This window comes from Mya arenaria, chromosome 11, assembly GCF_026914265.1.
Source record: "Mya arenaria isolate MELC-2E11 chromosome 11, ASM2691426v1".
NCBI lineage: Eukaryota > Metazoa > Mollusca > Bivalvia > Myida > Myidae > Mya > Mya arenaria.
In genome coordinates this window covers 70,677,587-70,704,287 of record NC_069132.1, presented here as the reverse complement: position 1 = coordinate 70,704,287, position 26,701 = coordinate 70,677,587, and the positions used below count along the sequence as shown (strand labels likewise).

The 26,701-nt window shown below is 37.5% G+C and overlaps 2 protein-coding genes across 3 annotated transcripts; both read right to left on the bottom strand.

The window, feature by feature from the left end:
* Positions 1-4,581: 4,581 nt before the first annotated feature.
* On the bottom strand, positions 4,582-8,830 carry LOC128209774 (uncharacterized). The gene is made up of 2 exons (XM_052913974.1): positions 8,674-8,830; positions 4,582-6,860 (listed from the first exon to the last, which is right to left on the bottom strand). The coding sequence occupies exon 2, from the start codon at positions 6,780-6,782 to the stop codon at positions 5,424-5,426; it is 1,359 nt and encodes a 452-aa protein (XP_052769934.1). The 5' UTR covers positions 6,783-6,860; positions 8,674-8,830; the 3' UTR covers positions 4,582-5,423.
* Positions 8,831-10,198: 1,368 nt separating this feature from the next.
* LOC128207157 (serum response factor-like) lies at positions 10,199-23,308 on the bottom strand. Of its 2 annotated transcripts, none has more exons than XM_052909933.1 (9): positions 22,945-23,308; positions 22,163-22,426; positions 19,106-19,238; positions 18,681-18,806; positions 16,901-17,008; positions 16,137-16,229; positions 15,683-15,814; positions 14,828-14,889; positions 10,199-14,261 (listed from the first exon to the last, which is right to left on the bottom strand). In XM_052909933.1, exons 1-9 carry the CDS (start codon positions 23,263-23,265, stop codon positions 14,172-14,174), a joined length of 1,329 nt encoding a protein of 442 aa, XP_052765893.1. In that variant the 5' UTR covers positions 23,266-23,308; the 3' UTR covers positions 10,199-14,171. The 2 variants fall into 2 exon arrangements, with proteins under 2 accessions (XP_052765893.1, XP_052765894.1); XM_052909934.1 differs by having other exon boundaries at positions 18,681-18,803.
* Between the last annotated feature and the right edge of the window lie 3,393 nt (positions 23,309-26,701).

Sequence of the window (26,701 nt, the reverse complement as noted above, 5' to 3'; positions counted from 1 at the left end):
GTTGCGAACATTGGTCCCAGACTAAGAAGAGGTGAACTTGTCTTGTAATATGTATGTTGCGAACATTGGTGCCAGACTAAGAAGAGGTGAACTTGTCTTGTCATATGTATGTTGCGAACATTGGTGTCAGACTAAGAAGAGGTAGAACTTGTATTGTCATATGTATGTTGCGAACATTGGTGCAGACTAAGAAGAGGTAGAACTTGTCTTGTCATATGTATGTTGCGAACATTGGTGCCAGACTAAGAAGAGGTGAACTTGTCTTGTCATATGTATGTTGCGAACATTGGTGCCAGACTACGAAGAGATAGAACTTGTCTTGTCATATGTATGTTGCGAACATTGGTGCCAGACTAAGAAGAGGTGAACTTGTCTTGTCATATGTATGTTGCGAACATTGGTGCCAGACTACGAAGAGATTGAACATGTCTTGTCATATGTATGTTGCGAACATTGGTGCCAGACTAAGAAGAGGTAGAACTTGTCTTGTCATATGTATGTTGCGAACATTGGTGCCAGACTAAGAAGAGGTGAACTTGTATTGTCATATGTATGTTGCGAACATTGGTGCCAGACGACGAAGAGGTGAACTTGTATTGTCATATGTATGTTGCGAACATTGGTGCCAGACTAAGAAGAAGTGAACTTGTATTGTCATATGTATGTTGCGAACATTGGTGCCAGGCGACGAAGAGGTAGAACTTGTCTTGTCATATGTATGTTGCGAACATTGGTGCCAGTCTAAGAAGAGATAGAACTTGTCTTGTAATATGTATGTTGCGAACATTTATTGCAGACTAAGAAGAGGTGAACTTGTATTGTCATAATTATGTAAGTTGCGAACACTGGTGCAAGGCTAAGAAGAGGTAGAATCTGTCTTGTAATATGTATGTTGCGAACATTTATTGCAGACTAAGAAGAGGTAGAACTTGTCTTGTCATAATTATGTAAGTTGCGAACACTGGTGCAAGACTAAAAAATGGTGAACTTGTCTTGTCATATGTACGTTGCGAACATTGGTGCCAGGCTAAGAAGTGGTGAACTTGTCTTGTCATATGTATGTTGCGAACATTGGTGCCAGACTAAGAAGAGGTGAACTTGTCTTGTCATATGTATGTTGCGAACATTGGTGCCAGGCTAAGAAGAGGTGAACTTGTCTTGTCATATGTATGTTGCGAACATTGGTGCCAGACTAAGAAGAGGTAAACTTGTCTTGTCATATGTATTTTGCGAACATTGGTGTCAGACTAAGAAGAGGTAGAACTTGTCTTGTCATATGTATGTTGCGAACATTGGTGTCAGACTAAGAAGAGGTAGAACTTGTCTTGTCATATGTATGTTGCGAACATTGGTGCCAGACTAAGAAGAGGTGAACTTGTCTTGTCATATGTATGTTGCGAACATTGGTCCCAGACTAAGAAGAGGTGAACTTGTCTTGTAATATGTATGTTGCGAACATTGGTGCCAGACTAAGAAGAGGTGAACTTGTCTTGTCATATGTATGTTGCGAACATTGGTGTCAGACTAAGAAGAGGTAGAACTTGTATTCTCATATGTATGTTGCGAACATTGGTGCAGACTAAGAAGAGGTAGAAGTTGTCTTGTCATATGTATGTTGCGAACATTGGTGCCAGACTACGAAGAGATAGAACTTGTCTTGTCATATGTATGTTGCGAACATTGGTGCCAGACTAAGAAGAGGTGAACTTGTCTTGTCATATGTATGTTGCGAACATTGGTGCCAGACTACGAAGAGATTGAACATGTCTTGTCATATGTATGTTGCGAACATTGGTGCCAGACTAAGAAGAGGTAGAACTTGTCTTGTCATATGTATGTTGTGAACATTGGTGCCAGACTAAAGAGAGGTGAACTTGTATCGTCATATGTATGTTGCGAACATTGGTGCCAGACGACGAAGAGGTGAACTTGTATTGTCATATGTATGTTGCGAACATTGGTGCCAGACTAAGAAGAGGTGAACTTGTATTGTCATATGTATGTTGCGAACATTGGTGCCAGACTAAAAAGAGGTAGAACTTGTCTTGTCATATGTATGTTGCGAACATTGGTGCCAGACTAAGAAGAGGTGAACTTGTCTTGTCATATGTATGTTGCGAACATTGGTGCCAGACTAAGAAGAGGTGAACTTGTCTTCTCATATGTATGTTGCGAACATTGGTGCCAGACGACGAAGAGGTGAACTTGTATTGTCATATGTATGTTGCGAACATTGGTGCCAGACGACGAAGAGGTGAACTTGTCTTGTCATATGTATGTTGCGAACATTGGTGCCAGACTACGAAGAGATAGAACTTGTCTTGTCATATGTATGTTGCGAACATTGGTGCCAGACTAAGAAGAGGTGAACTTGTCTTGTCATATGTATGTTGCGAACATTGATGCCAGACTAAGAAGAGATAGAACTTGTCTTGTCATATGTATGTTGCGAACATTGGTGCCAGACTAAGAAGAGGTAGAACTTGTCTTGTCATATGTATGTTGCGAACATTGGTGCCAGACTAAGAAGAGGTGAACTTGTATTGTCATATGTACGTTGCGAACATTGGTGCCAGACGACGAAGAGGTGAACTTGCATTGTCATATGTATGTTGCGAACATTGGTGCCAGACTAAGAAGAGGTGAACTTGTCTTGTCATATGTATGTTGCGAACATTGGTGCCAGGCTAAGAAGAGGTGAACTTGTCTTGTCATATGTATGTTGCGAACATTGGTGCCAGGCTACGAAGAGGTGAACTTGTCTTGTCATATGTATGTTGCGAACATTGGTACCAGACTAAGAAGAGGTGAACTTGTATTGTCATATGTATGTTGCGAACATTGGTGCCAGACGACGAAGAGGTGAACTTGTATTGTCATATATATGTTGCGAACATTGGTGCCAGGCTACGAAGAGGTAGAACTTGTCTTGTCATATGTATGTTGCGAACATTGGTGCCAGCCTAAGAAGAGATAGAACTTGTATTGTCATATGTATGTTGCGAACATTGGTGCCAGACGACGAAGAGGTGAACTTGTATTGTCATATGTATGTTGCGAACATTGGTGCCAGACTAAGAAGAGATAGATCTTGTCTTGTCATATGTATGTTGCGAACATTGGTGCCAGACGACGAAGAGGTGAACTTGTATTGTCATATGTATGTTGCGAACATTGGTGCCAGACTAAGAAGAGGTGAACTTGTCTTGTCATATGTATGTTGCGAACATTGGTGCCAGACTAAGAAGAGGTGAACTTGTCTTGTCATATGTATGTTGCGAACATTGGTGCCAGACTAAGAAGAGGTGAACTTGTCTTGTCATATGTATGTTGCGAACATTGGTGCCAGACTAAGAAGAGGTGAACTTGTCTTGTCATACGTATGTTGCGAACATTGGTGCCAGACTAAGAAGAGGTAGAACTTGTCTTGTCATATGTATGTTGCGAACATTGGTGTCAGACTAAGAAGAGGTGAACTTGTCTTGTCATATGTATGTTGCGAACATTGGTGCCAGACTAAGAAGAGGTGAACTTGTCTTGTCATATGTATGTTGCGAACATTGGTGTCAGACTAAGAAGAGGTGAACTTGTCTTGTCATATGTATGTTGCGAACATTGGTGCCAGGCTACGAAGAGGTGAACTTGTCTTGTCATATGTATGTTGCGAACATTGGTGCCAGGCTACGAAGAGGTAGAACTTGTCTTGTCATATGTATGTTGCGAACATTGGTGCCAGACTAAGAAGAGGTGAACTTGTATTGTCATTTGTATGTTGCGAACATTGGTGCCAGGCTAAGAAGAGGTAGAACTTGTCTTGTCATATGTATGTTGCGAACATTGGTGCCAGACTAAGAAGAGGTGAACTTGTCTTGTCATATGTATGTTGCGAACATTGGTGCCAGACTAAGAAGAGGTGAACTTGTCTTGTCATATGTATGTTGCGAACATTGGTGCCAGACTAAGAAGAGGTAGAACTTGTCTTGTCATATGTATGTTGCGAACATTGGTGTCAGACTAAGAAGAGGTGAACTTGTCTTGTCGTATGAATGTTGCGAACATTGGTGCCAGACTAAGAAGAGGTAGAACTTGTCTTGTCATATGTATGTTGCGAACATTGGTGTCAGACTAAGAAGAGGTGAACTTGTCTTGTCATATAAATGTTGCGAACACTGGTTCCAGACTAAGAATAGGTAGAACTTGTCTTGTCATATGTATGTTGCGAACACCGATACCAGAATAAGAAGAGGTACAACTTGTCTTGTCAGATGTATGTTGCGAGCACTGGTGCCAGACTAAGAAGAGGTAGAATTCGTCTTGTCAGATGTATGTTGCGAGCACTGGTGCCAGACTATGAAGAGGTAGTACTATACTTATCATGTTAAGAGATCAGTTTTAAGTATTGAAAAACTCTTCTTTTGCATTCGTTGGTATATTCAGGATTGTCTTCTGTACAAAAATGTGTATATGAAATGTTCTTTGTATCTTAAGTCTATCCTCCGTTAAACCTAATGGAAAGTCTTTATACCACCAGGTTTATCATAACAAGATGCACCCCCCCCCCCCGTACTTAAGCTATCCAAGAGGACATTTCATGTCAATATGGTAGATAAATAATGCATTCAATTCAACAAAAAGAATATTTTACACTGAAATTAGTCATCTGTTTCGTGAGGCATACGCATGGCCCCGCGTTGCGCCCTTCAAGTGAATCACTTTAACGTTAAGTCTTTGGCCCAATCCTGAGTTGTAGATACATTGTAACGTACGACCAGAAGTAGAGAGCGAGAGAGAGAGAGAGAGAGAGAGAGAGAGAGAGAGAGAGAGAGAGAGAGAGTGGGATTGAACATTTCTATGGCTAGGTACTTACTAATTTCTCTGATAGAAGAAGAAATGTATGTGTATAGACGAGGTATACGTCATGTGTTTAACACGACGTTCTTGCTACGGCTATTCGCATAAAGTTCTAGGTTACGATTAACATAGTCTTACGTCTTTTCTACGGCTAAATATGGTAAATGGGGTTTTGGAATGTCATAGTTATTATCGCAAATACAAATGGTCTTGAGCAGAAATATGTCAAGTCTTAGCTCCGACCATCATCTGAGATGGAACGTGCGTAACCTTTCAAAAGTGCGTACTTGTATGTAACAAACATCTCCAACTGGCCTGAGTGATGTGCTATCGTGAGGACATGTGTTCTGGGGAGCTCTACCTGAGAAGATACCTGTCAATTCGCGCAAACGTACAGGTGACCGTAATATCTGGCCAATATATTCCCCCCGACAGCACAACTGGAAACACTTGAACTGTGACACACTGTGTAAGTTTTCTTGGATACTGGAAACCCATCTGCATGACCTTGGTGTTAGCCTCGGCTTTCTCGACGGCACTTTCTCGACGGCCGCGTATTTATCCGTATAAATTTATGAAGATTTAGGACACATCTGCTCTGATATCTCGACGGTTAGCCTGGCGACCTCTGCCTCGTCCACGTTTGTGCTCTCTTCCATCACCTCACGTTCGTAGTCCATGTTCTCCCAGTTCCGGTAGTGCAGCCCTCGCCAGCCCGCCATCGCTCGGAAGTGGCGGTTCTCAGCCGTGTAGTACATGCTGAACATTTCTAGCAGTCCACTATGCTTTGGAAGAAATAATGTATGACTTAAGCCCGCACCGTGCATTCCAATCAGAATGTCAGTTTTAGCTATCATTTGAAGCTGTTTCTTCATTGGATATTTATCTATTTGTATTCCCCTCACATTGTGCGTCCGGAAGGTTTCCTGCATTTTACTTAGTAGTTCGAATTCATTATTTATTTTTCTGGACACTTTTCCTGAAGGGTTTCTTGGGTGTGCTAAGTAATCGTGCCTCCAAATCAGTAAAATATTTAAACGTTTACAATTCAACTTATACGAAGATGATACATCATAGTGGAACAGAAAGAATTCTCTAAACTCCTCTATATATGGCACATTAGGGAGAAAATGGTCATCTAGCGGGCTCTCATAACCGGCCATTGACCATATCATGTTCTTAAACAAGGTCGGTTTCCTAAAGTCGCTAACACGCTTGACTTTCCCAAACAAATATCTCCAAGTAGCGTCTAGACCACCACTAGGATGGCCATCTATGATCAGAATAGTGACGTCCTTTGAATTCAATCGGAACATTTTCAGCATTAGAAATGCGTTATAGTAGTCAGTCATTGTGTGGTATAAATTTGCGTACTCGTATCTTGTGATGGCGATTGTCCAGTCAATGTAAATACCAGCCTCTCGACTGAAAACCTTTCCGTCCGTTTCAAGGGCGTTTTCGATCCACGAATTCAGGTGGTGACTATCGCCAATAAAGTTATACTCAATCGGTTCCTTGCATGGAAGCTTGAAAAATCCCGGCAGGTATTTGTAGAATTCTTCCTCCTCTGGCTGGTTTATTACATCAGAAATGTTCTCACCACCTTTTTGTCCTCTCGCGAATTTAAAGTCAAGCACGACATTTCGAAGTATCGCAAGAAGACGGGAGTAACCGATGAAACGACCATCACAAAACGCTGTGCTGTGATTCCAAAAATTTGATGTATAATTGTCATATCCATAGGCGGGGTCGTCAATCGCTACACCCGCCGCTTGGACATCGCGAACAATGCTGACGGTTCGGAGGGAGTGTCCTTGTTGTAGGGTGCTGTACATCCCGTAGTGGAGCTTGCTCGGTCCCCACCAGAAGAGCATCATCCCGGCGAACACCAGTACGTACACCAGGACGAACATACGCATCCGGTAGCGCATCCTGGCCCGCGAGATTCGGCCTCTCGGCCGGCCTTTTCAGGTTCGATAACCTCGCCGGTCACGCGCCATATCAACAACCTTCAAGAAATCGGAAACATAAACTAAATTAACTTGAAATATGTAAGTTTGTTGCTTCATTACATGTTTTTTTTCACAATCATATAACGTTCTTTTCAGAATGAAAATTATTTTTATCCTTGTAACGATTGACCTGAACAAAGCGATTTGAAACTACATTTATTTAATGTACGGACTACTTTCAAAAGTGAACTAAAATGTGTATGTACATGTAGTTGTGTAAATGTGTAGACTGATATGTGATGTGTTCTGTTTATGCCTTGTATCAACATTTATCTAATGTATTTTATTAATAAATTTGAATTTTTTGTTATTTATCTATACAAATGTATTTGTATTCAACCTTTTTCAATAATATTGATACAGATGTCATTGATTGTGGTGTGAGGTGGTTAAGATACATACTCCATCTCTGAATAAAGCTTAAGTGGCGGAAATGTCAAACCTGGATTAAGTGGCCACCTGTCTTAAGCAGCCACTTTGATCATTTCCCAAGGGTGGCCACTTAATACAGGTTTGACTGTAAATCGTCTTTAAGCCTATCACGACCACGACAATAGAAGATGCATATTTATCTTCGATTGCTCTTAATGTGATAAACATCTTATCAGGCAAATAATCTACTCATCAAATCGCAAATTATCTTTCAAAAAAGGCTTGTAAGTCCGGATTTTCAACTAACGTTCGATATTTTATATAAATATAAATGCAAACAAACGACATTTCGGTTTGTGTTCACTCGAAAGATGATGTGTTCCAAATAGAAATGCAGTTTGTGTTTAGAATAGCTACATGTGTGTAACATTCACCATTGCCGTCTGCTCTATGTGTGACTTCTGGTGATAAGTGGTATAACATGGACCCAAATTTGTCCTAAATTCTGTATTTGTAATGTCAGGTCATGTACAGACTCGTGAAAAACTGACTACGGATAAATTGTATGTAACGACCGAGTGAGCTGTAGACTCCCAAGTCACTTGAAATACTCCAAAAAAAAACTTTCTAGCAGGAGGATTAATAAGTCGAACAACGGCGTAAATTAATTTACAATAATAAATAAGCCAAATGCTAAAACTAAAGCGAACGCTCAGTATTTTAAGCCTATCATACACTACGATTATCAACAGGAACCTCCTAATCTGACCCTCCCCCCTCAATAAATCATTCATATTTAACTTTTCAAATAAAAATAATCGTGTAAAATTAGAAATCATTTCCGATGAAAGGCAAATATTGATTGATACTGTGCACAAGTGTACAGAACTAACGTTTATTGATATATCATTTACCAAACTGCACCGATTAAGTATCCAGCAATTAGAAACACTACATAATACAACACATAATAATGGAGTTGGCGCTATTTACACAAGCCCTGGGAAATATGAATAAAGACAACTGATTAAAGAGTCAACGTAAGCATTTATTGGAAAGCCTCTGGATAAACAATTCTCAAAAATCAATGCGTAAACAAATAGAAAGATGATCTTGAATTGTTTGAACAGTAATTAGTTTCCAATTAGATACAAAGGTCCGGACTGCTAATACGTTCGAAAGACAGCGTTTGATCGGTATGAGTGGTGTACATTTCCGTAGTAAAAACTAGTTTGAGAGGCCCTGAAAGAGAGGCCCTGAAAAGGAGGCCATGAACGAGCCGCTGGTGCTGCTCCAGACAAACTAACTCTTTAGATGAGATATGGACAAAATAACATCATTTTTAAAATTAACAATTGCTTCATATGAATTATTTCGGATTTAAATTGTTTTAGAAGATAACTAGAAGAATAAAACATAATGTTAGTAAGGTGCTTACCCTATGTTAATTACTTCATCCACACAAGAACTTCATGTGTTTCCATGGTGTATACTGGAAAACAATCCATATTAATCATGAACTCGTATAAGGCGGTGTTACAACTAGACGTCCACTTTTCAACATTCTGTTATCAGCCCTTGTTTAAGGTTTACGCTTTTATCATCCCTGAGCAAACATTATCTTCCATTTCAAATACCGCCATCGCGTTGTACGCGAACGATATGTGTAAATGACTTAAAGAGATGGATTGTTTAAGTAGTATTCGACACATTTTTTCAGGAAACAATTGTAATCATCGGCCGATACATTTGTTTTTCAAATAACCAAAACACGCACACACATAAACAACAATACGTTTAAACACAATGGCTAAGTGCGGACCTCCCCCACCCCCTCCCACACACACACACTAAAGCCGTTTTTTTTCATTTTTGACCTATGCGATTTAGCAGCAGGATGTATGTTTATTGAGGAAAAAGGGGGATATTTTGACGTGAGATTCTTGAAGATTGGTGAAACACTTGATTTTATGAATGGATTATTTAAAGAAAGTTAAACTCAAAACAGTGTCCTAATATTTGATCTAGTGGCCTATTTTTACCATATTAACACTGGTTTTATCTATATACTGACGAATATTCTGACCAATTTTCATAAAGATTGTATAGAAACTGTTGTATTTGTGTCACTGAAAAAATAATTGCACGTAAAATTAACGATAAATGAACACACGCCACCCCCACCCCCGGGGGCCCCGTTTTTCGCCAATCTGTTACCAGGCATTGTTCGATGACAAATCTAGCTAAAAAATATCAAAATAATACGTTTTATACGTTAAATGCGACTGTATTTTACCGATATGAAAGTGAAAAACATCGCATATTTAAAGCCGCACTCTCACAGATTTACCGTTTTGACAACTTTTTTATTTTTTGACTTGGAAAGAGCAATTTTTTGCGTAAATATCTGTAAACCAAGGACTGCTGACAAAAACTCAGATCGCAGATTTTCATATTTCCGTTCGAAAATTAATGTTTTATGACTTAAACAGTTACTAACGTTTTAAGAAAAATGCATAAAACATCAAGTTTTGAACTTAAATATACAATTCTCGGATCTGATTTTTTGTCGGCAGTCTTATATCACTGGCTTTCACGGATTTTCGCAAAAATTGGCTCGTTCCGCGACAAAAAATAAAAAAGTTGTCAAAACGTTCAATCTGTGAGAGTGCAGCTTTAAAGAGAGAAAATGTATTGTGGTCATGTGGTAAACCTAGCGATGTTTTAATTTGGTGGTCATCATGCCTGCCGTCTATGACTTCTCAGAAACCACAACGACGCCACACGATCAACCTCACTTTGCCTTGCATCTGAGATTCAGCAGAAAAAAGGACTGTATCATAGTCCAGTGTTGAACTCCTGTCAAGGTCATTCTTAGTTCATTTTGTTTCTAGGAATCATATTAACTAGTAAATACGGAATGTTATGACACAGTTTTGAGACACATGTAAAACAACATGGGGAATTCTTCTCAGGATTTTATTTTATTCAAATTTGGTCTCGTACAAAAATAGTGACATCATGTAGTATACAAAAATACATTAGTTCCAGAAACATAATGCTAATTAATGTACCATTAAGCTCCCAAGAAATATGATGAATGGCAGGAATAATAACAGACATAATGGTCAACACATACTTTAAATGTGCCTTTCAACAGAGTCACACGTGTAGAAAATAAATACAAACATAGCTTAACAGCTGAAATTTCACTTAACGTTAGATGTTTTGTCCATTTTGCCTGCATTAAAACTATTCAGATTTTATGGACGAAAGATATCAAAAGATATGCACATCTATTTATATACATACATATAATCAGTATGTCTGTCTGTCACTTCTATCAGCATTCAAAACATATAAATGGTACTCAAGACCAGTAAAAGCCAGTAAACCTCTTGTTCTGGTAGTGAATTGGTTGAACTTTCAAATCGTTGTCTTAACACACACATTTTAGGACATTGCACTTTTGCAACAGTAAATTCTAAACATTCACATTAACAAGTCATATGAATCATCTCAAAAAACAATATACAACAATCATTAAAACATACTCCATAAATATATATATAAATGTTGGCACAGGGAGAATCTCAACAACATACATGTAACTATGAACATCATTAAAAGAGTCAATTAAAACAAGCACATTTACACATAATGTAAGCTGTCGATGAATTGAATGGAAAAGGCATCTTGTTGGCAGATTACATTAACATAATACATGTATATAACAACTAACAAAGCAATTATATGTGGACCCTAAAAACTGGTCATTTCAGGTATGGGATTATAATAATATAATTAATGAGGTCTGAATGAGGGTTGTAACCCTTACATGTAGGTCTCAATGAGGGTTGTTACCCTTACATTCAGGTCTAAATAAAGGTGGTAACCCTTACAAGTAGGTCCTTAATGAAGATTGTAACCTTTACATGTAGGTCTCAATGAGGGTTTTATTCCTTCCGAGTAGATCTAATGAGGGTCGTTGACCTTACATGTAGGTCTAAATAAAGGTGGTAACTCTTACAAGTAGGTCCTTAATGAGGATTGCAACCCTTACATGTAGGTCTCAATGAGGGTTTTGACCCTTCCAGGTAGATCTAATGAGGGTTGTGACCCTTACATGAAGGTCTGAATGAGGCTTATAACCCTTACATGTAGGTCTGAATGAGGCTTGTAACCCTTACATGTAGGTCTCAAATGAGGTTTGAAACTGTTACATGAAGGTCTGAATGAGGGTTGCAACGCTTAAATATAGGTCTGAATGAGGCTTGTAACCCTTACATGTAGGTCTGAATGAGGGTTGTAACCCTTAAATATAGGTCTCAATGAGGATTGCAACCTTTACATGTAGGTCTGAATGAGGCTTGTAACCCTTACATGTAGGTCCAAATAAGGGTTGTAACCCTTACATGTAGGTCTGAATGAGGGTTGTAACCCTTAAATATAGGTCTCAATGAGGATTGTAACCTTTACATGTAGGTCTGAATGAGGGTTGTAACCCTTAAATATAGGTCTGAATGAGGCTTGTAACCCTTACATGTAGGTCTGAATGAGGGTTGTAACCCTTAAATATAGGTCTGAATGAGGATTGTAACCTTTACATGTAGGTCTGAATGAGGGTTGTAACGCTTAAATGTAGGTCTCAAATGAGGTTTGTAACTGCTACATGAAGGTCTCAAATTAGGTTTGTAACCATAACATGTAGGTCCAACTCCAAATGAGGGGTGTAACCCTTAAATGTAGGTCTAAAATGGGGGTTAAAAACCCTCTTACATGTAGGTTTTAATGAGGATTTTAACCTTTACATGTAGGTCAAATGAGGGTTGTAACCCTTAAATGTAGGTATCAAAGGAGGGATGTCACCCCTACAAGAAGGTCTCAACCCTTACATCTTGATCTTAACAGAGGTTGTTACCCTTATGCACCAGTCAATTGTAACCATGGCCCCGTCAGATCCGGGGGTATACTGGGGATAGCGGGGGAAATGGGCTGTGTTTTTACCTTTCCGGTGGCCCGCAGTGTCGGGTGAAAGCGGTGGTTTTGTCTTCACACCAAAATAGCGGGGAATGGTCATTACCTAGGTTCCCTGGGGTGAGGGGGCATTTGGCAGGGATTTTACAAGCAGTTCTTCCTCACAGGGCGGAGATTTTACCTGGGCTTGGCTGGACCGAAAGTCAAAGTCTCAGCTATTCCCCGGACCTGGGGAGGCCGTGGTTAAATTTGACTCGTGCATTACATGTAGGTTTAAATAAGGCTCAGATCATTTCTAGTTTGAGCTAATAAAGATCTTTCAGAAACATAATTACTAAAATATATCAAGAAAGAAAATGATTATTATATCAACATTTGATCAAGATTACTTATTAAAATGAACATTTGAACAGATCTAGCACGGACACAGACAGTACCACAATGATCCATTTAACCGTTCATAAAATTAAAGACAAAAAGGAAAGTTTATCTATTTTCCTAATGTTAAAGATCAATCAATAAATTTAATCTTATTCCCATTTAATGAGCATTGAAGTGCAAGTGGATTGCAAGGTTTTATAGCTATTTTATCTACAACCATAAACTGCTTATAAAACCACAAGTATTAGCATTTAATGTTAAAATGGTAAAATCCTCATAATATTTAACAAAGCAATAAGTTTTTGCCAATTTGTAAAATACAATATGAAAATGCATGTATGAACAAATACATACCACAAGCACTGTGGGCTGTAGCCATGCCAGCAGATGTTATCGCTGGTTCAAGTTTCACATGCATTGAAATATTAAAGACAGGGACTTCCTTTAGGCCTAAAATAAAAAATTTCTTGTTTGGAGTAACGCGACCGACCCATAAAAATCGTTGCCGACTCAAAATTTTTTTTGGCATTTTGATCCGCGAATTTTTTTTTTCAACGCCTTTCCACTACTATTTTCTGTTTCTGCTCTTTTCTTTTGTTTCGGTTCTTTTCGATTTGTAGACACACTCGTAGAGCTTCGGTTTTTATCTCTGATCGCAATGAGCGTTTCGAAAACATGGCTGACTGCAAGTTTGTCGAACGTGAACCGAACGAAATTACGTTTTGTGTGACAATAAATTACTTAAATAAAAAAATTAAAAACAACTTTGTAAGAAAATTCAATGTCGACTTCACATGGTACGATGTATTTGATATTTTAATGGAGAATGATGAAACAATCCCGGAGAGCTACTAAAGGATCAGAAGTTAAGATGTTTGTTGTTCAAAAGTTTATTACAATGCCTTGAATAACTAGTGTTATGTAGTGAATGTACTGTACACAAGATCCAGTTGTCGTTGGAGAAAAAAAAAAAAAAAAAAAAAAAAAAAAAAAAACCTACCTACCTACCCACCTTAAAAAATCTGGGTAGGGTTACTCCAAACAAGAATTTTTTTAAGGTTGGCCTTATATATGTGTGCTCATTGCAAATGTGTGAACCAACTTGTACAAAAATATAATTTGATTGTTTGCAAGTTATGACAAAATCAAAATACCAAAGTGGACAATGGTACATGTCACCATAATCAAGTAGTTTTAAATATTGCAAAAAAATAATAAAAACTGTAATGCATCTTGATTAATAAGATTAATTTATGCAGCAGTGTTAAAACAAGTCTCATATACAAATGTTACAATGTAGCTTTAGGGTCATGGCATTTATAATGTCACTCAAAGCAATGTATTTACACATCTTGACATGTTTTAATGCATAACCATCAGCCATTTGTTTTGCAAAATATACATATTAATAATTTATTATGTCGTGTATTTACATTTGATCCCATTGCACACTAGCCGACTCTTGTGCCAGGATTGGCCTTCAACTTATTAACCATCACCTTCCCCTCTCACTTGTCAAGCTTGGGAAGGCTCAATATAGCACCATGTGAAGCCCCTCCCCCTGGGGCAGGGAACCAATCAGACCTTCCTTTTCTTTGCGCCAGTCGGCTGTGATAGAGGAAGCTCAGACTTAATCGGGTGCTCAGGTGGTGGAGAGAACTGTAACACCTATAAAAACCACATACATTTGTACGTGCAAGTAGTGACAAATATAGGGGAGGCAACTACTAAAGGAACTGATAACAGAGTACAAGCATTGCTTCCCTTTCAATTATTATTTCTAATATGCTAACACTATTCGGAACTCCTCGGCCATTTACCATCGAAACAACCTTGGATGTATATGGACAGTTTACAATATCAGAAATCTTTACATTTAACTAGGCTCGGCTGCAAGTTGATTACGTAGTAATTTCAATTTTGCAGTTGACTCAAATCTTGAGATATCAATTATTTAATTATACACTTCACTGGCAATCAATTTAAATTAAGTTATACAAAAAAACAACATTAAAACACTACAATTAATAAACAATAATATTTAAATTTTACGAACTACTTCAACTGTTGATGTACCAGATTACATTCGAGGTTGTTTTTTGATGGAAAATAGCCGAGGTGTTCCGAATAATGCTTACACATCACAAGACCACTTTGATTATGAATTTTAAGGACTAAATTGTTAAGTATGCAAAACGCTGCTCAATTTGTAACAGAATGCGAGTATGGCCTACCTGTTGAGATCCGGCAAGGGAGACGGGGATAGGGATGATGAATGGCTGTTGTTGTTGCTGACCTGCAAAACACGTACATACAACATGGTCATTATCTACAGGAAAACATTTTTGGCCAATAATTAGTGTTCATATTTTTCATTAAAAGAAATTATTTGGCATAGAATATCTTCATAACATAATTGCAACATGTATATTCTTATTACTTCACAGATAAATGATGCTTAAAAGGGACAGTCTGCCTTCAGTCCTCAAGGGGATTTTTTAACAAAAGAATCTAATGAATTCAACTCCATTTGTCATTTTGCTTGTAACAACTAGGTAACAGTTTTACATTTTCATTGGTTTAAGTGTGAAATATTAAATTAACACTTCATTGGTTAAACATGTACTGATATATTGTTGCGGATCCCAAGTTTAGTGTTAATACACTTGACTGTCAATCCAGGGGTCACAGGTCTGATTCCCCGCCACACCTCTAAAGAAATACTAATTGTCTACCAGGAAGGATGTTAAATGGGGAACCTTTGTGACAGTTCTATACACTGATGCACTTGTCTGTGCATTATGCTCCAAGAATCTAATATGACTAACAATCTTATCGGAACACTTGCTCAATGGGCCTTTTCCATGTGCAAGTATAAATAAAGCTATCTTATACTGATACATTAAATTTACACTTTCATTGGTTTAAATGTTAAATAAAAATCATCACAATGATTTTCAGAATCACGAACTTTGGATTGTTTATTTAATTTGAGTGGAAAAAATCCAAACTTTCACTAATGTCTCATATAAAATCATTAGTGACTAAATCAATAAAATGTTATTGTGCTGGCTTGTACACTTTATTACCATTGTTATCATTGGTTGAAGGCTGCAAGTTGAAGATTGTCTTATCCTGCATTGTGCCGGTGGCCGGGGCATACACAATACCCTGGGGTGTCTGGTACATAAATACACTCGGTGTCATTGCCTGCTGACCACCTGAAGAGGAAACACCAACTAGCTTTTATCTTACTGTCTACATAATAGCAAACAGTTATGTTAATGTTTTAATGTTACACTGACTAAAAATATCTGACAGTAATGTTAATTGTAATTTTAAAGTCACATCAACTATAATAGAACAAAGCTCAAACAAATTATCCATTCAAAATGGATGGCACTGAATTAAGGTAGACAGTAAATGGAATATGAACTTTATGCATTTCCTAGTTACTATTAATTAACATCATTAGCTAGGTTATTTAATAAATACTGTATGGGTTGGGAAGTGGTTGAAGCAGCAAAAAAGAGCCCAACTTACTCTGTGTGACAACACTGACAGTGGGCTGTGAGACAGTGGCTGTCCCGTTGGTTTGTAACCTCTGACTTGTGTCTGCCTGTACTAGGGAAGCACCTAAAATACACCAGTAAGCCCGTTTATACATGTAAGTGTTTAATAATTCATGAAAAATGACAATTTAAGATTAATAAACAAGAGGTGTTAGTGATAAATGATCTCAAAAAGCCATTCATTTCAAATGCATATGCAATTACTAATATGCCTATATCCACAAAGAGCTATATTATGAGACTATGAGCAAATGCCGGCCCCCATGATGGCTGCAGTCAAGTGTGGAGGAGTGATGCAGTAAGAGGCAGGGATGAGTGCTTTGCACCCATCTATATATTCTGAACAATTGTGCAAAGTAATTTTGATTTTTTTTGTGCATGACAAATTACAGCACAAAAATGACCATCTGTACTCTTTATGCACAATTATATGCAGCATTCCAAAATACTTTAACCCTAATTGTGACATAATTATGAGCAAAGTTATATTAAAATCCCTTAGTGCATGACCGAGTTACAGCCAGGACATGGAAAACCAGACGGCCGGTGCAATTTTAATATGCCCACCTTCGGGTGCATAAATATGAAGGAAATAGCTCATTGAACAACACATACCATGCAGGGAAGATTATGAATCTTGTGAACAGAAAAAGCTAATAATGTGAATATTTTCAAATTCTTCAAAAAACAGACTGCGATGGTCTGTACTGCATGGAAAAGCTTTAAATTACATACTGGTCATCACTGGCTGTGTTGAACCCGGGAAGCGGTACGTGGCCTGTTGCTGTGACGATTGGGACTGAGACTGCTGTGAAGTCTGGACTGGGATTGTGAATGACATGCCTGCAAATACACACACAAACAATATCAAATTAAAAAAATGCAATTCAAAACAATATACTATATTGAATCAAAAGAAAAAAGGATATTTAAAAAAATCAACCAACTGATTCACAGTTTCAACAATGCAAAATGCTTTTTAATACAGTATAGCTTGTCTCAACCTCTACACAGCATCCTTAATTGACAAGTAGCAGTAACCACTTAAAAAAGAACGCCCCTTTAAACAATATAAATCAGTTGATTCTCAAGCTGTGTACGATAACTGGGATGGACCTAGCATTTCCAACAATCCTACAAAGTAGTGTGAAACAAAGGACTGAAAATGTAATAATGTACATACTACTTCAAGCCCTGAAAACTGTTGATCTTTGGATATAACTGAAGATGCATATATTCACTTCACACTAACATCCCTGATATATATACTTCCATAAATGACAGCAAAAAGGGAGGACGGGTGCTACCAAATCAATCAACGAGTATGATGCTCATTTTGAACTAACAACATTCCCATTTAATAATTTATACAACAACAACAACATTTATTTAGCATTAAATTTAATAATTTATACAAACTATTTCTTGTAAGTCTCAACTCCTGTTAATACATTTTACCCACTGTCTCAAATGAACCCTTGCTCTAATCATTCTGTTCAGGAGCTACATGGCTGTTTATTCAGTCATAACTCTAACAAGGCTTTTTCAGAGGATAAAATTAGGGTTAAAATAATGAAGTATCTTATCTATGTTGGTCAAATAGCTGAATTGAAGGTATCCCATGTACAATCATGTTAAATGTTGATGCCTGGCTAGCCATATTATTTGAGTAACATTATAAAGTGTTTAGTATGATGAGGAAGAATATGCAATTACTAAAACTTATAAGTAAACAATAAATATATTGTAAGTAACACTCAGTTTTAACCTTGAAACTAGTCATTAGGCTTCTGATTTCAGTTTAAATAAAGACAAAAAATACAAACTTCCAAAACTTCACCTGTAATGTATGTTGGATTATTTATTTAAAGGCCTAGTTTAATCCTTCTATAAGTGAAACCCCCTCCCCCCCCCCCTCCCACCCACCAATCTGTGTATTGTACACAACCTCTGTGTATTAATCTTAATCTAATTGCCTAATTGTCTGATCTGAATATCCTGCTGTGCAGTAACGTGGGTTTTGAAGGTATATAGAAATGAACCCTAAATGGCCCTGCGACAATAAAGCAATAAATGGGAAATTGGCTCGTACTGTGGCATCAGTGCAATTAGCAGGAGATTGTCATGCCAAACATTCTTTAAACTAGGCCTTTAACTTATTAGATTAGTATTGAGTAAGCAATATCCTTACAAATAATACCACAATTATATGGTTCACCATGCATCGACAAGTAACATTATTGCCAGATGAAATGACAGTCTTTTTAGAACATCAGATACCTTAAAAACATACTGTTAATTAAGAATGGAAAAAGATGAGCAATGAACCTAACAAGAATCAGTTTTACTTTGACCATTTACAGTTTTCTCGCATATTTTCCTCTATAAAGTGTTACAGGTCAATCATATCTTCCTTAAATTGAAAGGCTAGGCTTCTTTTCAATTTATGCTGAGAAAACCCTGGCTTAGCATTACCTAGACAGAAATATACAACTTCATTTGAGAGGAAGATTACCTGGTTGAAGTATGAAGCCTGGCGGTAGCCCGGGCAGCTGGACAGCAATGGAGCTCGCCTGTTGTGTGGTAGGGCTGGGTTTAACATGGGTCGGCTGTGGGGTGCTCACTTGCACTACCTGGCCTGCTACAACATTTAATGATTAATGAGAGGTATAATGGTTATTATAAAAAGTTTGTTTTTATTATACCACATTTACAGGTGTTAATTTTAAATATCACATTGGTTTAATTATTAGTTTGCAGAACTAAGTTCAGTGTTGCTTTGCATGGCTTGCAAAAGACATTTCATTAGCAAATTGCATTTGTCTGATCAAATAACTGTAAGATCTCCTCTTTTTAAAATACAGTTAAGGTTATTAAGAAAAAATAAATATCCAAACATTCCTTATAAAACATCCTTAAGACAATTAAGCAGTTGCATACTTAAGTTAGATTGTGTATGCGCCTGTGGTGGGGTTGTGGCCTGGATGTAACCCTGCGCCTCTTGGGCCATGGAGCTGGAGGCTGTCATTGTGTAGACCGGTTTCACACCACCGCCACCAGCCTCCATCAATGACTAGAAGGGAAAGGATCCTCATTTAAATAAATGACTGTTTAATAAATTGACCAAATTCAGTTTGAATTTACATAAAAAATAATAATGATATGCAAAACATCATCATGGATGTCACATGCATTGTCTTTACCTTAAAAACTAAAATACATTTTAGTTAAAAATGGTGCCAGTCAGAGGGGAAAAGGGCAGAGTTTTGATATGTAAGACAAAAAGTATGTTACAAGTTGGTTTTTTATTAAATTGAGGATTAAGTAAATATAGTCTACGTTCTTTAAAAAATTAATCATAAAATATTAATCATATCAGATCTAGGGCAACAGGTTCAAATATATTGTAACTTTCTACACACAGCTGCCACAATTGTTCATGACAGCTTATACTTTTCCTATATGTTTTGTACAGAATTAGGAATGGAACTACTTTTCTCTGACTAACACATAAGAGAATGTTCCAAATCAAGAACTGCCTTTTCTCAGACTGGTGCCATAAAACTCATGGGAACTTTATCATTTATCATACTCATACACAGCAGCTCTGATTTCTGGAACTGATAAGCAATAGGCTTTCTTCTGAATTTGCAAGAAATCCAAATTATCTCAAAAACAGAAAAAAGACTGGGTGCTGGCTATATATGTTGCAAATCTTACAAGGGCAGAACTAATTAGCGTTATATCCAATTTCATGTTTCTGGTTAATGGGGGTGATGGAGTAGTCTTCAATGCATGCATGAATTTGTTTTTTTCGGTAAATCATCTGTGTAGTATGATTAAAAACTGTTATTGCTTTTTTTAGTTACACTTCAGTTCTTATAACCTGAAAATCTTTCATAAATGACAAAATAAATATGTTCTGTGACCTGGGTGCCAGTCTAAAATTCCAGGTAAGGGCAGCCAGCCAAATTAAGCTGCTGCCTCCTCATCTCCCACCCTAGCAGACATACATCAGCTACTGAATCCTGGACTAACATATGTACATGCTTATAAGCCCAGCCACATGATAAAATATTTCAAATGGAAGCCATTCCCATAAAATACATATTATCATATATAAACATGACCATTGTGTATTGATTTGCATGCTTTTATTCTGATAATTCAGACAAAACAGTTTTAAGCACTGCATACATACTGAAGAGAGAAACAAGTAAAAAAATCAACAACAAAAAGATGTTCACCTAAAATCAAATCAAAACATGTATCCAATAAGGTCCTTTTATATACAACTTTTTATTATTTTTTATTATTGATACTTTTTCTTCATATTTTAGCGTATGTTTTACCATATACCATATAGAAAACCATTATCTGTAAGTTTGTCCCAAATACCATACAATACAGGGCTGCTGTATGTACAATGACCTTTTAGAACAATTTGCAAACTCTAGGCTGGAAAGCAGGTAGGCAGGTATAGGCAACAACCAAAAGAATGAACATTCCATAGAAATGAGATTCTGCAATGGTTCTGGTAGGAAATGAGGTTTTTTTCTAGAGAACTAATCTTGGCATCTCCTGACATTAGCCTCTACAGAACTGTAAATTCATAATACTGCCTTGCTTTAGCAGGATATAAACATACCCCTCTAACCAATACATTTCATCTATGGAGATAGAGTACTATACTTCTAAGATTAAATGCAAAATTAATCATTTTTGGCACTCGGGTAGAAAATTCCATTTTGGCTGAGAGAGATGCTAAACATTCAAAAATACAAACCTAATGCAGTTAATTACCCAAAACTTAGCATAGCTTATCAGATTTAGCAAAGGGTGATACCAAGAGCACCACCTTCCTCATAAACACCCAATATATGCTCTAAATATGGCAAGGGGGGTATTGGGGTCCCCACATGATTTGTTTATGCTAACTTTAGTCTAAAATGGTGCATTTTGGTGTTACTTATGCATAGTTTCTTTACAATTGACATGAAATGTTCACTTCGACAATTTAAGAAGATGCCCTAGTGCAAATGTTCTAACAGCCGATAATTGTCAATCCACAAAAAGAGCCTACATCTATGGGTGGAGGTCAAGGGACGGATCTAGATAGAGACCCTGTGAGGGATGAGACGGGCAGAGCGCCTTGACGAAAAATAGTTGCAGGAATTCCAGAGATCTTCTAAAATCAATCTCATCACAACATTTTGGCATTTCAAAGTCCTCAAAAATCATCACAGCAATAAATAAAAGGATTTCAGAGTCCTTCAGAGTCCTTCAAAGACCCACTACCCACCCCCACCCCCTGAAAAAATCAAACCTTCTAAAATTTCTGGATAAATCTGAAATTTTCAAGCCACTGTATTGATAAATGGGCAAGATGTTAATGCTAAGAGTTACCTATTAAATAAAAAAGAAGCAATAAATTTAGAGTAAATGATAGAAAATACCTAGTATAATGATTATAATGGAATATGGCATCAAACATGAGAGAAATGTGCCATATAAATTGTGTAAATGACACTAAGCCAATCATGATGTTTTTCAGTATCTTTGTATCTAACCATATAAACAGAAACCTTATGCTTTCCTTTCTTGGAACAATTCCTATAGGAGATCAGATCTCACAAACATGGTGTGCCCCCTGCAGGGACTGCCACATGTGGGAATGATTAAACAGCTGATGGCTGCTCCATGGCCTCTTTGTTTACACCCATAAACACATGTGCAACTTATTTGGCACACTCAGCTGATAAGCCAGAACAGAAATGTCTTTCTCATCCAATTTATATAGCTACTGAAGTTAAAGGTTAGACTGGCTACCCCCTAAAAAGATACTTTGAAACACAATTGTAAACTGTCTTAGATACAGTGATCATAAAACAAAAATTCAATAACAGAAAAATAATACTTACAGGAAAGCAACAAAAGAGTGAAAACACAATTACATTTAGTTTTATGAAGATAATCAATGTTTAACGTGATGTTTACCTTCTCATTTTCATCGTCCACAGCATAAGTCAATTCAGTCTCCTCAAAGCCGCCTGGATTCATCCTCTGCTCAACTGCCTGTTGCTGGCCTGGGCCTGCTGGAGGGGGATCGGGAGAGTTTAGGCAGGTCTGGATGAGGGCCTTGCCACTTTCGCTTGTTATCATGGGCTGCAGTTTGCGGGTTGCGAAGGTGTAAACATGGCCAGTCTCACTGGCCACAAGTAGCATTACCTGGGTACCAGTCAATGTTGAAAGTTCATAAGCCTGGAAATGAACAAAATAGGTAGAATGAAATAAGTCAGGATTGTACTGTTCAGCTTTTAAAAAAGGAAAAAATATGAGAAAAAAAGAGGAAAAAATAAGAAAAAAAGAGTAATTATTCATTTTATTTGAAAGTTTATTATGATTTTTGGACCAATTAAGATTTTAGTATTTAACGTAAATACAAGTGATAATCAAAAAAAGCTAATACTGTGATAGTCCAAAAAATAGTTACATCATTCAATTTTAAAGCCATTACTTTTCATAAGCAATTATACTGGTATTATTTTTAAAGTAGGTACAATATGACTCAACATTACAATTATAACGATAATATCTATAATTCATGAATTAAATCTAATATAATATGAAGCAAGTTGTCATAAAATTTGGTTGCATGCCTATATTTCATTAAATACACACAACAGCTGATCGATCAATAAACAAGCCTTGGGCGTGTAGTACAATGTCCAAATATGGGTCAAGCTACTACGAGCATGTTTATTGAATGGCGGACATACCTTTTTCATTATCCCAGTTTTTCGTTTGCTAAATGTCGTGTATCTTCGCAGTTTATTCTCAATGAACTCCATTTTAATCTTAACACGTCCTTTCGTCTTCTTCCCCGTTTTTTGTACGTTTGCACTAAAACCTTCGTCGTCGCCGTCGGAATAGTCGCCGTAAGTTGACGGATCTTCCTGTTCAAATTGAATGGATTTCCCTTGATTAAAGGGTTGTCCTGGAAATGCCGGCTGGCCACTCAAGTGTCCACCATTCATCACATCCATGTTGTATAATTGAGGCGCTGTTAACACCTTCAAATCAGGAGAATTAGGTTCCATAACTTCTTAGAGCGAGGTGTTTACTCAAAGAATCCGTGTTTGTTCTGACCGTCCAAATTGGGCGACCAAAGCACTCATTTCCCTAAGTACGCGCGCTAGAAATAGTTCTAGATTCACTGAATAAGTTTACAAATATCTGCCATGACAGTTTAATCAAAATAGCCACAACGATCAAAGGTATAAATAGGATGGATTGATTAGTATTTTTCAAGGAAATAGACACATTATCCATTTTCGTTGAAAAACACACACAAGAACGTATGTTTACTGCGCGAAGGTAAAAATAGTTCATGCCATGTATGGCAACATCAATCAACCAAATATGGGTTATATTTCCATATATGGTAGACAGTTTGACCCAGTTTCAGGGGACACTGTATGTACCACAGGATCAGTGTGTGTGGTTATGCCATACCCCTACAGCACCCCGCCTCATATCAAATATACATGGCTATAACACTCATGGGGACAGTATCTATAGTACTAAATAACAATAACTTTATTGTTGAAATAAATTATTGTTGTTCTGTAATATAACTATCGGCCATTATGCACCAGTCATTTGTAACCACGCCCCCCCCCCCCCCCCAGGTCCGAGAAATAGCGGGGACTCTGACTTTCGGTCCAGCCAAGCCCGGGCAGAGTAACCGCCCTGCGGAAACAATCTGCTGGTAAAACCCCCGACAAATGCCCCCGCACCCAAGGGACCCTAGATAAGGCCATTTTCTCGCTAAATTTGGCGTGAAGACAAAATCACCGCAGTCAACCGGCACTGCGGGGCCACCTGAAAAGTAAAAACACGGCCCATTTCCCCGGCTATCCCCGGTATACCCCCGGACCTGGGGGGTGGGGGGGGGGGCGTGGTTACAATTGACTGGTGCATTAGGGATTGAAGCGTTCCTATATTAACCATTAATATCATGTTCCAGAAGACATTTATAACTACATTAAATCTCAACAAAACTCCATCATTTTAGGGCATTACTTAGAAATTTAACAAAAGGAACAAATTTACCAATTTTAATGCCATACTTTGAACTCGGTTAGAGAAGAAATGCATACAGCATCTTATATTAGCTACCCGCAATTATCACTCTTGAAAATTTTCCAAGCTCAAAAATTAATATAGTTGATAAATGATGGTAAATTGATGTATCTAGTGCCTTGATAATTAAACAGTCACCAAAATGCTGATGCCTTTAATTCTGAGTTTGACTATATACCAGCAGAGGTTATGTAACTGTAGGCAAATTAAAGGACCGATGTTGGGCTCGGTCTGCATCAAACTAAATTTGAGTGGAAATTAATTCGGGCCGTAGGAGCGTAATCCAGCATATCTTGAACACCGTTGGAGCGCAATATCAAGCAAACCTTGAGCAGACTACACACAAGTATTCGTATATAATGTGCCCGCAGCTGAATATTACAAGTTGTGTAGCATGCAATCATTTTTATTTTATTTTAAAACAATAAGTTGATACACTATATGTGCTAAAAGGTTACCACATTTTGTTAAGACAGCAGCCTCAGTCTATTGGTTGAAAATTGTAAATTTGTCAGAAAAGAAACCGCTCTCATTTGCTCGGAGTCCTCTACCCGATTTCCTAGAAACACATTTTTAACACTCAATTAAGATATCCCATAATGTTACTTTAGTTCATGAGATTAGTCGAGCTCGGCTCCATCATGATCATCTTCATGCTCAAACCAGAATGGGGGTAATCCACGTCCTCGCAACATTGTGTGCAAATTCACCGAATTCAAGGATCGCGAAACGGCCCGAAAGCAAGGTCGGCACAACCTTCTTCATAAGTGAGCAGTTCCCTGCTGAAATCATGGAAGCACGACGGAGGCTTCTACCTAAACTAAAGGCGACCAAGCAAGCCGGAAAACGGGCCTGGCTAGTGTATGACACGCTATACGTTAATGGGAAGCCCGGTAACATCTGATTTGGATACATCGGAGAATGAACTAAAAATACTTGTCTGGAATTGTAATGGTCTAACGGAAAATAAACTGTCTGACGAAGATTTTCTTAAGATATTTACAAAACATAATGTTGTAATTTTATCTGAATCATGGACTAATTCTTGCTCTAGTTTAAATTTTGAAGGGTTTAAGTGTTATAACTTTTTTAGAAAATATAAACATAAAAAGGCAAAAAGACACAGTGGCGGCATAGTTATTTATGTAAAAAATGAAATAAGTAAAGGAATATCAATTGTTAGGAATCATTTTGACACTATTGCATGGTTGAAAATTGATAAAAATTACTTTTTATTGGATGATGATATATATTTACAAATGTATGTTGTCTGTATTTATGGGCAGACGATTCACCAATTAACTCTGTATATGATGTAGATTTGTTCGATATTGTAAGTGATGGTATGTATCATTTTGAAAATCAAGGGAAAGTATTGCTAGTCGGAGACTGGAATTGTAGAGTAGGTGATAGGCCAGATCATATTTTGCACGATAATGTAATATCTGATTTAGACTCGGAGGACTATTTACCTGACGAAACTAGAGTACGGGCCTCTCAAGATCAATTATGTAACACACGAGGGACTCGCATGCTCGATTTTTGTAAGGCCACTAATATGCGCATTGTAAATGGGAGATTAGGAAAGGATAATAACAAAGGATCATACACATATTTCAGTCGTAATGCATGTAGCACTATTGACTACTTAGTGATGAGAGAAATCGATTTTCCAATCATAAGGCATTTTGAAGTAGGTCCGTTTAATGCTTTCAGTGATCATGCGCCGTTATTATTTGAGATTCGAGTTTATGAGCGTAAACTAGATACTACCCCGCGGCCTAATATTGAGACAGGTCATACATATTATAAATTAAGTGGTGTGAAAACAATAAACCCCTATTTAGAAGAGATTTGATAGCGAATCTAAATACTATTAATACTATATTCAACGATTTGCACTCTTCACGGCCATGCGACATTGATAAATTGGTCGAAGCATTTTCGTCTGTCGTGCTTAAAAGTGCAGACCCGTATTTTAAGAAAACGTATTAATTGCAAAGCAATAGTAATAGTTACATAAATAAATCCTCAAATGCATGGTTTGACCACGAATGTTTTACGGTCAAAAAGGCGTATTTAGAGGCACTAAATAACTTTAACGTATATAAATCTGAATTAAATAGATCAGTTTTGAGTGATAAAAAGTGTGCATTTCAAACGCTTGTTAAAAAGAAAAAGAGAGCGTAGAACGCGTAAAGCTAAAGAATTGTACGAGTTGCGAAGTAAAAAACCAAAAGAATTCTGGAACCACTCTAAATCTAAGAAACCCAGTTTTTCAGACAATATTGACACCGAAACATTTAAGGAATACTTTGCCGGTCTGTTCAATGATATACGCTCTACACAAATAGACGAAATAGATAATTTTATCAACGATACTGATTTTAA

Coding starts and splice junctions, on each gene's coding strand:
- LOC128209774 (XM_052913974.1), bottom strand. CDS start 6,782: ATGCGCTACCGGATGCGTATGTTCGTCCTGGTGTACGTACTGGTGTTC.
- LOC128207157 (XM_052909933.1), bottom strand. CDS start 23,265: ATGGAACCTAATTCTCCTGATTTGAAGGTGTTAACAGCGCCTCAATTA. Junction 17,009..18,680: donor AGGCTTCATACTTCAACCAG/GTAATCTTCCTC, acceptor GTGTATTTGCAG/GCATGTCATTCACAATCCCA. Junction 14,262..14,827: donor CCCTTGCCGGATCTCAACAG/GTAGGCCATACT, acceptor TGGTTTTTATAG/GTGTTACAGTTCTCTCCACC.